Source organism: Gavia stellata, chromosome 4 (genome assembly GCF_030936135.1).
Source record: "Gavia stellata isolate bGavSte3 chromosome 4, bGavSte3.hap2, whole genome shotgun sequence".
Classification (NCBI taxonomy): Eukaryota; Metazoa; Chordata; class Aves; order Gaviiformes; family Gaviidae; genus Gavia; species Gavia stellata.
Genome location: NC_082597.1, coordinates 23153713 through 23169832, shown reverse-complemented (window position 1 = coordinate 23169832; position 16120 = coordinate 23153713). Strand labels below are relative to the sequence as shown.

The window sequence follows — 16120 nt, the reverse complement described above, 5'->3', positions numbered from 1 at the left end:
AGCTGTGGTAGTTTGCCAATGACTTGACTTCTTTTTTAATTCTGCCTTTCAGTGGAGGGAGAAATATTACAGTAACTGGAACCGGGTTTGAGCTCATCCAGAGTTTCTCGTTGGTGATATATGCAGAACGTCCAGAAGCAGGGAAACTGAATCTCAAAAGGGTAATTTTCTCTCTTTCCCCCCAAAAGCATCACACTGGATGCATAACATATAATCTGTTCAAAAAAATGCATTTAAGTTTGCCCACTGGATGTCACTGGGCTTGGAGTGGAATAAGGTTTGAACAGATTTCTGGGTCTTTTTAGGGTTTCTGTGGAAGAAGAGCCTACTCCTACCATCTTGACTTACCTTCACTTGTACCTTGCAATCTTCTGCTTGAAAATTATTTTTGTTCAATATGAATAAGGATAGAAGAATTAAGCTTTGAGTGGTAAAGTGGATGTATTTCAGAATTTGAAAGTGTTTATTTTTTCTTTATCTTTCTCCTTCTTCTCGCCCTGCAAGCTTCAGAGATTTGCCTGATACAGGACCCAAATCCAGACAATGCTGAGTACTCAGCTTTGCACAGTCAGTGCCTTTTACTTTCTCACACCTCAATGAACCGAGTCTTCTTTTCTTTCTTGCTTCATGCATATTCCACCTATAGCATGTTTGCAAAAAGTTGTGGAAAATGTTAAAAAAAATAACCTAACCCATCTTGCATCTCATGTTAAGAAGAACTGACATTACCGATAGTCTCAATTTCCCACTCTTCTAATGAAGATCACAATTTAATGCAATGATTGAGAACTTAAAAGAGACCTTCCAGTAAGAACATTATATGACTTTTTCTAAGGCTGGCTCTTCAATTTAAGACTGTCTTGTGAGCCAATATTAAAAATAATTATTATCATGTAGAGTTGGTAATGTGCATGTTTTGTATTATATGCATGATTCAACTTTTAGAGTATTCCAAAGCCAACTGGATTTGGGTCCATCAGAACCCTATCCTTAAAGAATTTTAAGAGGAAAACTGCCTATGTTTCTTAGGCCATAAACTGCAAAATGTAATTATCTTGGTAACCTTAACTCTCAGGACAATTTTAAAGTCTTTTTAGCATTCTTGACAGTGTTTATCAACATTTCTTACCTCTCCTTCTTACATATGCTCAGCATCTTCTCAGCACATTAGCATCAGTCAGCATTACGTACAGCACGCTGTCTTGGTTAAGACTAGAAACTCTTTTCTAATCTTTTGGTTTGCTTCCACTTATATAGCAATATCAGAAATGTCGGGGAGAAGCTATGAAATTGAATTTCTCAAAGTGAGAAGCTGAGATGGTAATGGAAGAAATGTTGAGGGTTCCTATTAGTGTTGTTGGCTGTGGTTGGTGTTACTCAATGATCGAAGGAGTTTCTAGAACAAAAACATTTGTGTAATTGGGGATGGAGGACAGGTTAACTGAGTTGTTGAGTAGTTGATTGACAAATGGTAAATTTTATTCAGAAATTTCACTTAGCAAATTTACTGAATTTCAGCAAGGTATTTTACAAAGGCAGTGGAAAAGAAGCTACCTGAGCTACTTAACAGTACAGAATACGATTAAAGCTGCCATGTTAACCTCTTAATCTTAGAGCAAATTAATAATATTAGCCCAGTGTGGTCCAGAGCCACAGAATTTGGAGGCAATGGAAACTGATCTGTAGCCTAAGCTTTTTCTGTGGGCAGCTGCTAGGATATAATGGATCAACAATTTATTCCCATCAGCAAATTTGTTTCATTTTCTTTTCAGAAAGTACCTCATACTATGTTATTTCTGCTGTATGGAGAAGATATAGATCCAGTGATTTTATTTCTACAGTCTGAAGTTATCAACAGTTATGTACAGAAACCAGTCAAACTCCAAAATGTTCATGTTCTTCTTGTCTTGTTTCTTGCAGTTTGATGGAAAGCTTGTTACAAGGCTCAATGAAACCACAGTGGTTTTTTCTTCCCCGCCAATACTGGAGGACCCAGAAAACTATAATATTACCACTATTATTCTAATGGATCATTATAATTTGGTTGTAAAAAATGAGAGCCACTCCTTTGCCTATGTTGCAGACCCAACCTTTGAAAACTTCACAGACGGCATCAAAAAACAAGTTAACAAACTTATTAATGCAAAGGTAAACTTCTCAAGAGGTGGTGGTTGTCATTTTGTCCTTGAAGCATGTATGGAATTTTTCCTTCCTTTCTCGAACCTTTAACAGCTGTTTGGTACCATATCCAAAATGGTTGGTAAAGTCCCTTGCCTCTGCTAGATGATGAACATTGTCAGCTCCCCTTTCCTCCCCGCTCCCCTTTGCAAAGTTGCCATCTTTTTAGCCATACTTTGGGTTTCCCAGGGATGCCCGCTCCTGCTGAGCCTGGCATTCAGAAATGCTCTCTGCCATAGAGCTCCCAAGGACTGGAGAGGACATCCCTTCTCGCACGAGGAAGGAAAGGAGAGGAATTGCATAATTCCCAATGACTCTGCTCTTCTGTACACTGCAGTGTGAATCACATCTGCTGCTCAAAATAATCTGAATGGAAATCTGCAGCTCAGGACTTCTTGTCTCCCAAGACTTTGCAATGATGACTTAGCCTTGTATTTTCTGTCTAGGGCAGTAACCTGAACAAAGCCATGACAATAGACGAGGCCCAGGCTTTTGTGGGTGATGAGCCTTGCAACATAAAAACATTAACTGAAACGGACTTATATTGTGAGCCACCAGAAGTACAGCCTCAACCAAAGAAACGGCAGAAGAGAGATACCATCAATAACCTTCCTGAATTCATTGTAGGTTACCTTTTCAATAGAATTTGATACCATGTGTAAGTGACACTGATACAGTGGTTCTTAACTGAAGTAATTTGTTCTCCAAAGTTGTTGTGGTACCGTGAAGAAACTCCTTGCAGTTCTTTCTTCCTCCAGCTTCTGCCTGCTATCTAGAAGACATCACAAGTAAAAAGCAGTGCCAAGCTGCCAAATGCCTTCTACCTTCATTACATAGGAATGCAAAATTGTAGCTAGACAGGCTGGGGATTTTTCTTCCTCTGTTAAGCAAAGTAAAATTACTTCATGGAATAAAGTGCTAGTGACATAAATTCAGTATAAAATATTCAGAAATGTTTCCTTTGTTTGGCAGTTTGAGCTAGAAATTCACTTAGTGAGAATTACTAAGAATTTAGAGTATAACTGAGACATGAACCACCATCCATTTGCACTTTTTGAGACAAATGTCTGTGCTTATCTAATTAGGTGAAATTTGGACTCCGAGAATGGATCCTTGGAAGGGTGGAATATGATACACGTGTGAGTGACATCCCACTGAATCTTATTTTGCCAATGGTACTTATTCCTATGATAGCAATCATCATCATTTCTATCATCTGTTACAGGTAAGTTCCTTTAATTAGCTGGTTTTGCTGTCCTAAAGCTTTCAAGGTACTACCTGATTGTTTTCAGCTCAGTCTCTGTTCATCATGTTTTTTATGAGCTGGAGAGTTAAGAAAGGCAGTTACAGCTGGAAGTATGTATTAGCACCAATTTATTCCTCTCACACACACCAAATTCCTTGGTGTCAGTCAGCCCAGTCCGTCCTTTATACATAAGCACAACAATTGGTCCCAGGCTTGCCAAGTGCACAATTGCTGGCCGAGTTGCACACATACATTCTTGAAAAGGCAGTTAAAGTGCCACTTGTGAAGGAGATAACTTATTCTGCATACATATCCATCAGCATTTACGCTGCTTCAGTCAGCATTGTAGGTCTGAGCTGGATGGATTTGGCTAAGGGGTCATTTTGGCCTTTCCAGCTAAGTGTTACCCACCCACAAATTTCATGATTAATGGTGAAATTCATGCTTCACAAAGGGTCAGAACAATGTCTGTATTTTACTTAAGACCTTCTTAGCCCAATTTTAAAGTTAGTAATGAGGGCCTTGTACTGGCGCTCAGGAAGGGGCGGATTTCACTCTTATTGCCAAAGCAATGCTGAAGTATGTGCTGTACAGCACTGATGTTCTCATGGACCTCCTGCAGCCTTCTCGGTTCAGTCCCAGACACACTCCTGGCTGGCTTAGAGCCACTGCAGGACATGTTGCAAGCAATCTTTGTTCAACACATATAAATTGACTTTCTGTACATAATACGTGATTGCAAGCATTTCTAGCTACTGCTTACTCGATTTTAAATCTCTGGCCCCAGTGTGCTTTGAAGCAGCAGGCCCATGATGGTTCAACAGAATGAAGACTTGGTCCACTGTTGCTTTTCTCCTCCTCCATTCTCTTTCTGCTGCCAGCGTTTAAAAAGAAATCAAAATCAGGAGAATGTCCTCCAGTCCTTTGGCTTCCCACTCAGAGCTGTTGCAAATTATTTACTTTTGCAGTTTGTAACTTTTTAAAAATCTTATCTCTTTTCCATAAAGACGCAAGAGCCAACAAGCAGAACGAGAGTATGAAAAAATTAAATCACAACTTGAAGGCCTGGAGGAGAGTGTCAGAGACCGGTGCAAGAAGGAATTCACAGGTATGACAGATATTTGCACTCCTACAGGTCCTCTTGAGCAATGAGAAGGTGGACTGGAGGAATGGTGCTAGCTTGCTAAAACTGTCTTCTGGGAACAAAAAATTAGTAGATCGTAGTAGTTTTGATTACTGACATGACATACAGCAGAGATTTTGTTATTATATATGAAAGCCATAAACAAAATAAAATAGGGAGCTGAGGTTATTAAAGGAAATGGATAGTTTTAGACTAAAGGAAGCACAGAGCTAGCAACTGGGAAATAGAAACTAGTTGAGATTGGGGTTACTTATAGCCATTAATGTGAGTGGCCATTGATATGGAGGAAAGAATGTTTTATAGTGACTAACTGTGCGCTTAGTATTTAGCACAATGGCTGTATGTGCCAAGTATGCACATTAAAAACTGTTTTCAGAGCTGCAAAATTTATTTGCAGCAATCAGTATACAAAGGGATAATTTGGCAAGCTCGCAGGAAAGAAATAGCATTTTGCCCTGTTTATCGTGGGAAAACCTTAAGCTTGATTTGAGGAGCTAGCTAATTGTTCTCTGTAAATGTAGAGGCATCATCCCAGGGAAGGCAGCAGGAAGTGTGAAGGCTCAGCATTTCTACACGTTGGAACTACTCATTGCAACACTTAAATTAGGCATCTGAGTGCAAACATTGCAAATATTGGCCTAAATGATTACCATGAAATGTTACCTCATTATCTGAATTATGCTTGCTGTTGGGTCATGTTGAAATAATCTCTACTAAAAAAAAACCCACTTTTTTTTCTAAAGAGAAATAGATTATTTCATATTGACAGTGGCTAAAAAGCAGGACTGAATTAAACAGCAACTTCAGGTTAGAGTTTGAAATTAATTTCAGAATCTCAAAGATTTCAGCCATGCTGGAAGCCTCTCCCAGCCTTGTTTTTCTGGCATTTCTGGGACAGGATGTTCTTTTCTTGTACCAGCTTGCTTTCTCTGGAAAACCAACTCCTTCCAGGTTCTGGACACAAATCAGAAGCAAATGTTTGAATCAAGAACTATTCCCAAATGGGCTTCATCTCAAACTGCATTTTGAACTGTGAGAGGATTGATCAAGGTTAACGGCCCTCCCTCTCACCACCTCTCCCATGGAACTTCATACCCGTTTCTGAAAGAAGGTGCCTTTCTCTTGCTGACACTCTTAGTAGGGGGCTACAGACTCCTGCTGCATGTTGGGTTGAAGGTTTCCTCTCTGCTCCACCAAGCACAAACACTGGGGAAGTAGAATGCACATCCAAGGAGTAATCCAGTTCCTAAACTGCATCCACCTTGGCTGACAGTAAAATGAAACACTGAAGTCAAAACACATTCTGGATCCATACTGTGAAACTGTAATGTCAACAGCATGAAGTGCAGATAGTCTGAAATACATAGGACCAAAGATAGCCAAGGAAAGCGACATCAGGGAGGAAGCACAAATACCACAAAGCTGGAAACCACAAGATGCTTTCTCCCTCAGCTTTGCTGAATGCTATAAAACAAAGAGGTAAATGAGTAAGAGCAAAAAAATTGCTGAGACAGTAGGTCACTATATTAATTAACATGGTATTCTAGTCAATCAGCAATACTGGGTAATTGGAAAGCCTTCAGCTAGAATAGCTGCTCCAAAGGATGATTCCCTAATTGTTGTCCCTTTTAAGAACTTCAGAGCTTTTGAGTCCCACAGAAATGTTTCCATCAATTTCAGTGAACTATTTAACCTTCTTCCTTCCTGCCATCCCCTTCCTTCCAATTAAATTAGCGTGCTTTACACTTTAAACCTTTCTTTCCTTGATTGCTGTGTGTTTTTTAAAAGAACTTTTATTACTACCTAGACTCACAGGGAATAGAAAGTGCATTGGAAAAAAAACCCAAGAAAACAATATTGCGGTGTCTTTTTTTGGCTCTGTGCTACAATCCTACATTTGTATATATGAACTCACCCAGATGCCTGTTAATGCCCTTTTTTGGATAGGCAGCAACAAGGAAACCATCTGTGCTAAAAGCAGTTAACCTGTCACCATAGGATTAGCTGTGGTCGTAGTTAACAGGATAATTGGTAAAAATAGCAAGAGAAAATGTGAGACGAAATAGAGTTTTTGGTGTTGAGTTGCTTTTTCTCCATTACAAGGCACCCAAAGAGATCATGTTGCCTAAAAAGGATGCAGTCTTTTTTTAAATGAACCTTTAAACTGTATTGCATATTCCAGATCTAATGATAGAGATGGAGGATCAGACAAATGATATCAATGAAGCTGGAATTCCAGTACTGGACTACAAAACCTACACGGACAGAGTGTTCTTCTTGCCCTCCAAAGACGGAGAGAAAGACGTGATGATTACGGGGAAGCTGGATATCCCTGAGGCCAGGCGGCAGACTGTGGAGCAGGCTTTGAACCAGTTCTCCAACCTCCTCAATAGCAAATCATTTCTCATTAATGTGAGTACTGAAGTAGATTCACCTTGTCTCTCAGCTAGGCATACCTGTGTGTGCAAGACTGTTGGTTTGCAAGCACAACTGAACAAAAATTATTAAAAATAAGTGATTTTCATATGGTTCTGGTTCCACAGTAACCGCTGCAGATATGTGGCATCACAGCCAGAGCTTCCTGGTGAGGCGGAGAGGCAAGATCATGTTTCTGTGCCAGGTCACGTAGTATGGAGTTAGTCAACATTGCAGTGGCTGTAGGAAAACGGGTATTACCCAATCTGGCACAGAAACCGCTCTTACAAGTTTGTTTTAGCCTTTTAAGAAATGTGATTGGAGAATGCTTATTCCATCCTGGTTCACCTGCGGGCGGCCGTCTGCTGGATCTCTGTCCCCGAGAGGCAGAGCCTCCTCAAGTGGCCTATTCATCAAGACTGATGAGTGCTCACAGCAGCTCAGAAGAGACTTCTAATTGCTCGCTCTCAAAAACTGAGGCTGATTGTCAGACACCTAAATATAGATTTAGGCTTCTAACTTCTCCTTTTTTAAATGAGGCTCCAGTGCTGAGCTAGTTAATGGTAGCATTACAGTTTATGGCAGATGAGAGCGCATTCCCAGGTGTACTTAGATTAGTGTCTTTGTAATTTGATATGAAAGGACTGGGAATCTGAGGGAGAGGGGAGTTGATTTTCTCTTTTAAAAAATTGTCACAGAACACCTTTTTTCAGTTCATTAAAGCATCCTTTTTAGATAAGGCTTCAGTTAAAGTATATAAGCATTTCTTGGGTTGGTCCAGTACACTGTGTGTGTATCTAAAAACAAATTATAGGCAACATTTTCTTATAAGTAGTTTTTTCAAACTTCTGAAAACTTTTCCATTCTGTGCTTAGGAGATTAATATTAAAATAATATTGCTTGCCTTCATAGTGCAGACAAGTGTTGAGGTTCTTCAGAAACCTGTCATCTGACTTGATTTTACATTTGTTTTCTGTTTCAGTTTATTCACACGCTGGAAAACCAAAGGGAGTTCTCTGCTCGAGCTAAAGTGTATTTTGCATCTTTACTGACAGTTGCTTTACATGGAAAACTAGAATACTATACTGACATCATGAGGACGCTGTTCTTAGAACTGATGGAGCAGTATGTTGTGGCCAAAAACCCAAAGCTGATGCTAAGAAGGTTTGAATTATTGTCATATTTTTCCATAGTTCTCTGGTTTTCTGTAAATGTATTTCTTTTGCAATGTGATTGTATTAAAGAGCCAACAATCCTTGAAAGTCAGAAATAGCCTGGCCCAAGCATATTAAGAAGACAAGCTCACCAGGAATAGCTGTGGAAGGCACAGGTGGGACTGCTGGCAACAGATTTCCTTATTGAAATACTGTAGTGTAGAATCTGCATCGAGATTACTGAAACATCTACCTTACTTCAAAATACAATACTGAACGTTTCATTTACTTTTTAATCTAATTTTATTCCAAATTATCTAGCATTTATACCACACATTATCTCTGTAATGAGCACATATAATCAAGTGGCATTGTGCATTCAGTGAGGGCTTGCTTGAGTGTTTTTAACCCTGTTGTTATCCCAAATAAATTACAAAAGACCTTGGTCTGTGTATGTTGTAGCTTTGTAATCTGTAGGTTCTTTCCCAGTAACTGCACAACTGGGTTAATTTTTTAGCTCTTACAGCGTAGACCCAATCTAAGATTTTGCATAAAGAACATGTGCTTGTCAGTAATGAGCTGAAGGTACCCGGGAATGATGAGCAATACAAAGCACTTATCCTAAAGCAAGTACATGCTCTCAAGACTCTATAGGGAAATCATTGCATTAGGAGAGTGCATGCGGTTAAGCATGTAAAAACGTTATATTTCAAGCAAGCAATGTTTTTCTTTAAAACTTTGTCATTAAGTACCCTTACCATACTCGGGGTTGTTGTTTTGGTTTTTTTTTTTCAGATCTGAAACGGTTGTTGAGAGAATGTTGTCTAACTGGATGTCTATTTGTTTATATCAGTACCTCAAGGTAAGAGTTGAAGTCTGTTGCCTGTGGGGTTTTTTTATCAATAATACTTAAACATGCTGCATTGAGTATATCTTTTGGGTTTGCTTTATTTCATTTCCTTTCCTTTAAATAGGACAATGCCGGGGAGCCTCTTTATAAATTGTTCAAGGCTATCAAACACCAGGTAGAAAAAGGCCCAGTGGATGCTGTACTAAAGAAAGCCAAATATACGTTGAATGACACAGGCTTACTGGGAGATGATGTAGAGTATACACAGTTGGTAAGCAGAGCATGATTAATATATTATAAAATCATTTTTTCTTTTAAAATCAAGTCCTGTAGTATTAAGTCTGTACATACTTTTCTGGACTACTGTGATCTGCATAGAAATTCTGGTCATGGGCAGGACTGTCGATAGTTTGACCAAAGCAAGTCTCCAAGCAGGAAAATAGAATTACAAAGTATCTTCTAAGCATTAAATCCAAGTCCTGCCACTGTGGAATCCATTTCAGTAAATCCCTTTCATAATTTTCAAAGTCTGTCTGCACAGTGGTTGGGGTGTTTGGCTCCTTCCCTTTTCCCATCTAAATTAACTGGCAATTGATTTTTGCAGAATTCTTGCACTAACGTTATGCTTGAACTTCAAGTTGTCTTTCTCCTTTGTGATTGCTGCTTGTCAGCATAACAAACATCATTTTAGAGATCATTTTATTACTATACCAGGATGAGCTTCTCTGCAGTCCTGTGAGATGGCACTGCAATCTCCAAACACGTCATGAACCTGTTTCTGCACTTGTTCCTGTGTGAGTCAAACTCTCCTAAACATGCCCAACTGGCATTGAAAGGCGTTTATGTACACCTGAGGAAATAATTCCCTACAATGATGAGGGGAAGGTGCCTCTACAGGCATTTCTGGAGACCCGTGCTAGATGCTTCAAGTGCGATGAAGTGGACGTCCCTGCCCCAGGAATTCCCCATCTGAGCTCCACCACCCCCTGAATCTGATCACCCCCTGAATCATGGTCCAGTTCTCTTCTGTTACGAATTCTGCTTTGACTTAATTCTGTTCACTGCCACAGATTTTCACCACTTTTTCAACCAGACTCCAGCACATGGATTCACTGTCTTTTTAAAAAACTGAAGCAGCCCACTCTTTAGCTGTTTAGGGAGTGTAAATTCTGGTTTTACTCTTTCTGACAGTCCTGCTGGTTTTCTTCAGGATGCAGTGTAATGAATATAAAAGATGCACAGACCGTCCTTCAAAGACCAACACAGGATTTTCTTCTCCCTCTTTGATTTCTCTTTTATTGACATGTTAGGAGCCATTTGTGGTTGTCTCCAACTGAGAAAGATGCAGTGACATATCTGCAGTGTGGAAAGAGAAACTTAATAAAAAGCTTTATTAAGTCCTCATAAAAAAAATCACCATTTTGTGTATTCTGAAGGGATGCTGATAGGACAGCTGATGAGAGGAGATTGCTGTAGGACTTTCACTCACAGAATCACTAGACTGTGACCTAGACTGGCTGGAGAAAAAGGGTGTGCTGGGCAAGAAGAAATATTTTAAGTTCAATTGATATTTTGGGGATTAGTTGAGTTGTCATCTTCATATCTGAGCTGAAAGTGCCACTCATAGAAACCATGCTGACTGGCAATGCTGGTTATATTTTCTCTTGTGTATGGAGAACAAAATTTACTTGCAGTGAACATCATGTAAGACTTAATGGCAATAACTCTTTATTCAGTCTGTTTCTTTTCACAAAAAAGCCAATGCATGCAATTAAGCTAACTGAATGCAGTGTGAAAGCAGAAAATTTGTGTATGCAATCAGATGTGGGCACAACAAGCATACTAGCTAGATATTAAACATTATAACATTGTACAGTACCAGTATTTGGTCCAGATTTACAGATTTCCCATCAAACAAAGATTTTATGTCTGTGCGTGCATGGAAGATTATGAGATACATGTGTATATACATGTATGATGAAAGATTATGAAGGGGGTTACTATTACTATAAATTATTGGGATCCTTGGCATGATGATGACATTGTTGTGGTAATGGTGAACAGTTAGGGAGCCTTTGTGCACCAGGGTAGGTTAAAGCATGAGTTAATTAGTTCACTTCTGCATGAAAGTGAGGCACGGTGGGAAAGTACGGTGTAGAGCAGTTGTCTGCTCTCTAATTGTTCTTATTTAAAAGATGAACCTGTTTTGCATCGCTGGTTACACTGACATGCTGCATACTGAACCAGCAGCAAAATCATGTCTAATTACCATAGAGCTAATAGCAAAAGGAAGGTGAAATCTCGTGATTAGTTTGAGAGTTCTGTCAAGGGACAGTGCAATCATGTTTAATTTGACTGCCGTATGGCGTAGCTTTTCTTCACTGTTTAAAAATACCAGCCATGCAAGTTTATTTCTGAGGTTTGAGATGATAAATTCAGGCACTATGGTTGCCAGGACTGTATGTATCTGAGAGCTGCGATGCTTCAGATGTGCCTGGCCTCCAAAGCTACCTGACTGGCAAAAGGTCCACGAGGGCTCTGACCTGTTGTACTGATTCAGCTAGTGAAAGAACGAGGCTTTTCATAACATCTATTTGGTTTTGGTGGTTTTTTTCCTTCTGGGGAGGTTTCCTGGCCATCGTTTTCTCATCTGCTTTTGTCTGTATTAAAACTGACACTTATATAGTGACGCTACTTTAAAAAAAATCACTCTAGATTTAGCAAATTACAGGCTTTCAAGAAATTCTCTTTAATATTAACCACAACCATGTCAATACTATCAGAAAACAGTAATATTTGAGAACTGGCGTAAACTACTTAGGTATATTTCCTGGAGCTATTAGAGTTACTGTGACAACAGTAAGCAGTAAATGAAGTCTTTGAACACCAAAAATTATATAAATGGTTTTTATATATACATATATATGTGTGTGTGTGCGTGTATTTATATATATCTAATGAATATGTGGTCACAGGAGGTAGAGTCATGGGTGCTGAACAAGTCATTGCCCAATAGCTGAGCCATGTTAAATCACCATATGTACAGACCTAGTCTGCTCGACTTGAGAAGTAAAACCACAACCATGAAGACAGCATAAAGGATGGCAAAAGCACAATATTCTAGGAGTTCAGCAAAGTGTGGCTCAAATAGTTATTGGGAACTCATTAAGTTTGGGCTCTGCTTTACTTGTGTTTTTCTATGTTCCAGGTTATCGGGCTATATGAGAAGCATGTAACTAGTCAGTGGTCTAGCTACTTTGTTTTTGTGCGTCCTTCTTTAATAAATTCCTGAGACTCAATTATAGTAGCATATTAGACATGAGTAAATCTATTCTGTATCTTTTCTGTTTTGTCATAGTGGGAGGAATTAGCGGGAATTTACGATAGCTGGTTGGCTGCACAACAGTAAAGGATCCCACAAATAATCCATACTCCCATTGCAAATATGTGCTGCTGTGCAATAATCATTGCACAGTGAATTTTAGATATTCTTTGCATTTAAATCACCCAGAAAAACAGATTCAGCGGTAATTCAGCACTGATTTGTCTTAATAACCATGTACGTTCTTTTTTTTACAGACAGTTAATGTATATGTACAAGATGGAGGAACTGATTCCATACCTGTGAAAGTGCTGAACTGTGATACTATATCACAAGTAAAGGAAAAGATAATAGACCAAGTCTATCGAAATCTGCCGTGTTCTCAGTGGCCAAAAGCTGAGAGTGTAGTTCTTGGTAGGTAGCTACTTTTGATAATATACTGAGCAGGTGAAACATATTGTGTGATTTTGTATTTCCCCCAAAAATGTCTATAAAAGCAATTTATTGCTTTTTTTAAAAAAAAAAAAATTATTCATGTTCAGCTGCATGCAAAAATACAGCATTTTGCAGCAATCATAATATGCATTAAAAATTAATGCTTTCTTACAGAGTTCTTTTTCCTGACTCTTAAAGTTTTGGTGTACTGTCATTAATGTGCAAAGAGCCTGTTAATGACTGTTAGCACAAATGTATTCATGTCTGACAGAGTCAGTATCTCAGGCACTAATTAATGTGATAATGACAGCATGGACAATTAACTGATGGAGAAGTAATGATGCAATTTCAGAAACCGGTACTGATTTTGACTTGCCTTTATGATGGTTATTCAAAAGAATTATAACTTACAGGAGCTGCACCTTTAGGAGATGAGCCACGCAGCCTCTGAAAATCGTCCTCCTTGAAGGCTTTCAAAATTGCTGTTCTCTTCCTGAGAAAAAAAAAATTATGTAACTTAAAAGGACTAATAATCTCATAATAAACGCTCCAACTAATAGTTTTGCAATATCTTCATTACTGCCTTAATCTTAAAGTAGAGGATGCAATTCTTGCTCTTCAGAAAATCCTAGTAAATTACCTAAAACTGCCTTTTCTATTCCATACAAAGTCCTACTCCTCTATTTTGTACTGGTAGCAATTCTTATTATATATATTTGTAGTATTCTATGCAAAGGAATTTAACTTTCTGTGGAAAATAATCAGAAGTCATGTACATGGTTAGTTCATGCAAACTCCTATAATAAAGGCCAAACTATTAAGCAATAAAAAACACACATCGTGGCATGTGCCAAATTACTTCTTTTCATGTTCCACAATGCATCAGTAGGTCTCTAAACTGAAACATTCTCGGAGTAGTTACTTTTGCACATGATTAAAAACTGTTTTTTCTCATTTTAATTATCCCTTAGAGTGGCGTCCAGGTTCTACAGCACAGATCCTCTCAGACTTGGATTTAACATCCCAAAGAGATGGCAGATGGAAACGTATCAACACACTAATGCATTATAATGTAAGGAGGTGTTTCAGAGCACTAGTTCGCATCTGTTAACTGTTCTCTAGTAATAAATAAAATCTTTATTTGTTTTTAGAGAAACTTCTGTGCCACATAAAGAAAAAAAAAACAAGCTAGTTTTGTGTCTAGGCGGTAAAAGCTTGGGAGCGTGAAAGGCTAGATCTAGACATATTGCCTAAACATCTTACCAAAAACACATCACCTAAATGCCAGCACTTAGGTTTCCTCATCTTTGCAGTGTCCAAATCCAAATTCCCCTTTGAACATTCAAAAGCTCCTTTTGCTAGGTCTCATATTCATCTCTTCTTTTCTCTACTACTTCCTACCCCTGAGAATTATCTTTGTCCTTGCTCTGCTGCTAAATAGATTTTGGGCTGGCCTGGTTTGTTCAACGCCCAGTCAGGAGAGCAGATGTTGACATTTTTGTACTGTCTAGTTTACGTTTCATACTGTGCACTCCACCAAGCACTTGCAATCCACTTATCTTTCCTTTGTATGCTGTTTATTACTTTCTAACAACAGATATCCTGGTTAGGAAAGATCGAAGTTAGTTAGTTTTCCCTCAGAAAACAGGCAGGTTCGATTCTTCATGATAAACCCCATTTTTGTGCAAAGGGCGCCCACACCAGATTGAGGAAGCACTGAAGTCTTGGAGATGCTTTTAGCATTTTCAGTAATCTCAGAGGAGGTGTTGATGGGATCTCTTATTAAAAGAGGGGGAGGGAGTCTGTTCTGAATTGCAGAGCCAGTTGCCCAAGAAGCCTTTGAAGGGCAGAATTAATCATAGGTCTAGATGCCCTGCAAAAGATTACAGAAACCGCAGTTTAGGTGTTAAGAAAGAGGTTCAGTGGTGCATACTTCTTTCGAATAACATCCCTGTGTTTGTATTTTCAAAGGTCCGAGATGGTGCCACGCTCATCTTATCAAAAATGGGAATTTCCCAGCAGCCAGAGGATAATCAGCAAGATGTCCCAGGGGAAAGTAAGTATCTTGTGGCTTTACTACCTCCCAAAATGACTAGAAGTCAAAACCCACACAGAGAAGAGTGACACTGCTGTCTTGATCTTGTTTATTGAGCATGTCTGTGGAGCTAGATATTCCCCACCAGACTATATAGGGCTTATTTGTTGTGTGTTACCCACTGCACACTTGCAATGGTTTTCTTTGTCGTCATTATAAAAGCCTTAAATAATGGGGCTTTAACTGTAACTGCTGTGAGTCCATGCCCCAGCCTAATAGAAAGCACTCTTAGCAAACATTTCCTTACGTATTTTGTTTCTTAATCCCACTACATCTGTAGTCAGACCATATGTTTCATCTTCCCAAAGCTTTATCTCTTTTTCTCCTTCCTTCTTCCTCTTCTTACTTGCCTCTCCAAATTTCTTCCACTTCTTATTAGACTGAGAATTGAATGCAGTGTTCTAGAGGAACTGCAGTAGAGACCAGCTTCCCCTCTCTGTGACATAATGGATCTGATCTAATTTTTCTTATTGCATTTCTTACAACTATGTTGCCTTGAAAACTCATCTCTGTACATTTATATTTTGTGTCTCCCTCCCTTTGAGTGATGTTTCACTAGCTTGTTTTTTTCAGGGTTTGTTGGTTGACTTTGTTCATTCCATACATGTTACCTCTTTAGAGGAAGCGTTGTCTACAATTCCTTTGTTCTTTTGGAGGTTTGCAATCTACTGTAAGTTAGTGTCAGGAATTTCCTTATAATGATTCCTCTCTTTCACATCACTAAAGCAGCTGTTGTGTAATTCTTATATTGCTGTCTGCTACAGTATGCTGGACTTCTCAACACAAAAGACAACCTGTTAGCTTGCAACCCATCTTTTAAAGCTTTTACTTCTACATGTTAGTATTCTGTCTAGACCAATTTCCTTTGTTTCAAAACCTCTCGAGACACAATATCCATTACAGCCTAAAATGCACTCAGATTTTTATGGAAATATTTACTTGTAAATTCATGTTCTTTGTCACATGTGTTTCCTTTGCATTTCAGACGTTCAGGTTCTCTTTTTTTTATCCTTATATTCAGTTATTTTACATGAGGTAGAAGGTAGATTTATGGAACGATAATTGTTGAGATCATTCTTCCTTCTATGAACTCATTTGATATGGTTTTCTGTCTAGCACTGATTGCAAAAGCCATTGCTTCACGTAATAGTTTCATTCCTTTAAACAGATTTACTGATCTTAGGTTTAATAGGTTTTAAGGGCTGGGGAGTCAAACAGATTGGAAATAATATGCCAGAAATGTACATTTTTCAAGAAGATGGGTCTCAGCTGATAGCTCTG

General features: G+C 38.8%; 1 protein-coding gene across 1 annotated transcript in view; it reads left to right on the top strand.

Moving 5' to 3' along the window:
* PLXNB2 (plexin B2) overlaps positions 1 to 16120 on the top strand; it is an 80536-nt gene that overhangs the window by 49222 nt on the left and 15194 nt on the right. Inside the window, exons 17-28 of the mRNA XM_009818002.2 lie at positions 53 to 161; positions 1921 to 2148; positions 2625 to 2801; positions 3264 to 3403; positions 4432 to 4532; positions 6751 to 6980; positions 7966 to 8147; positions 8933 to 8999; positions 9112 to 9258; positions 12567 to 12723; positions 13716 to 13816; positions 14716 to 14800. Of these exons, the coding sequence (XP_009816304.2) occupies positions 53 to 161; positions 1921 to 2148; positions 2625 to 2801; positions 3264 to 3403; positions 4432 to 4532; positions 6751 to 6980; positions 7966 to 8147; positions 8933 to 8999; positions 9112 to 9258; positions 12567 to 12723; positions 13716 to 13816; positions 14716 to 14800 (1724 nt within the window). The remainder of the gene's footprint in view (positions 1 to 52; positions 162 to 1920; positions 2149 to 2624; positions 2802 to 3263; positions 3404 to 4431; positions 4533 to 6750; positions 6981 to 7965; positions 8148 to 8932; positions 9000 to 9111; positions 9259 to 12566; positions 12724 to 13715; positions 13817 to 14715; positions 14801 to 16120) is intronic.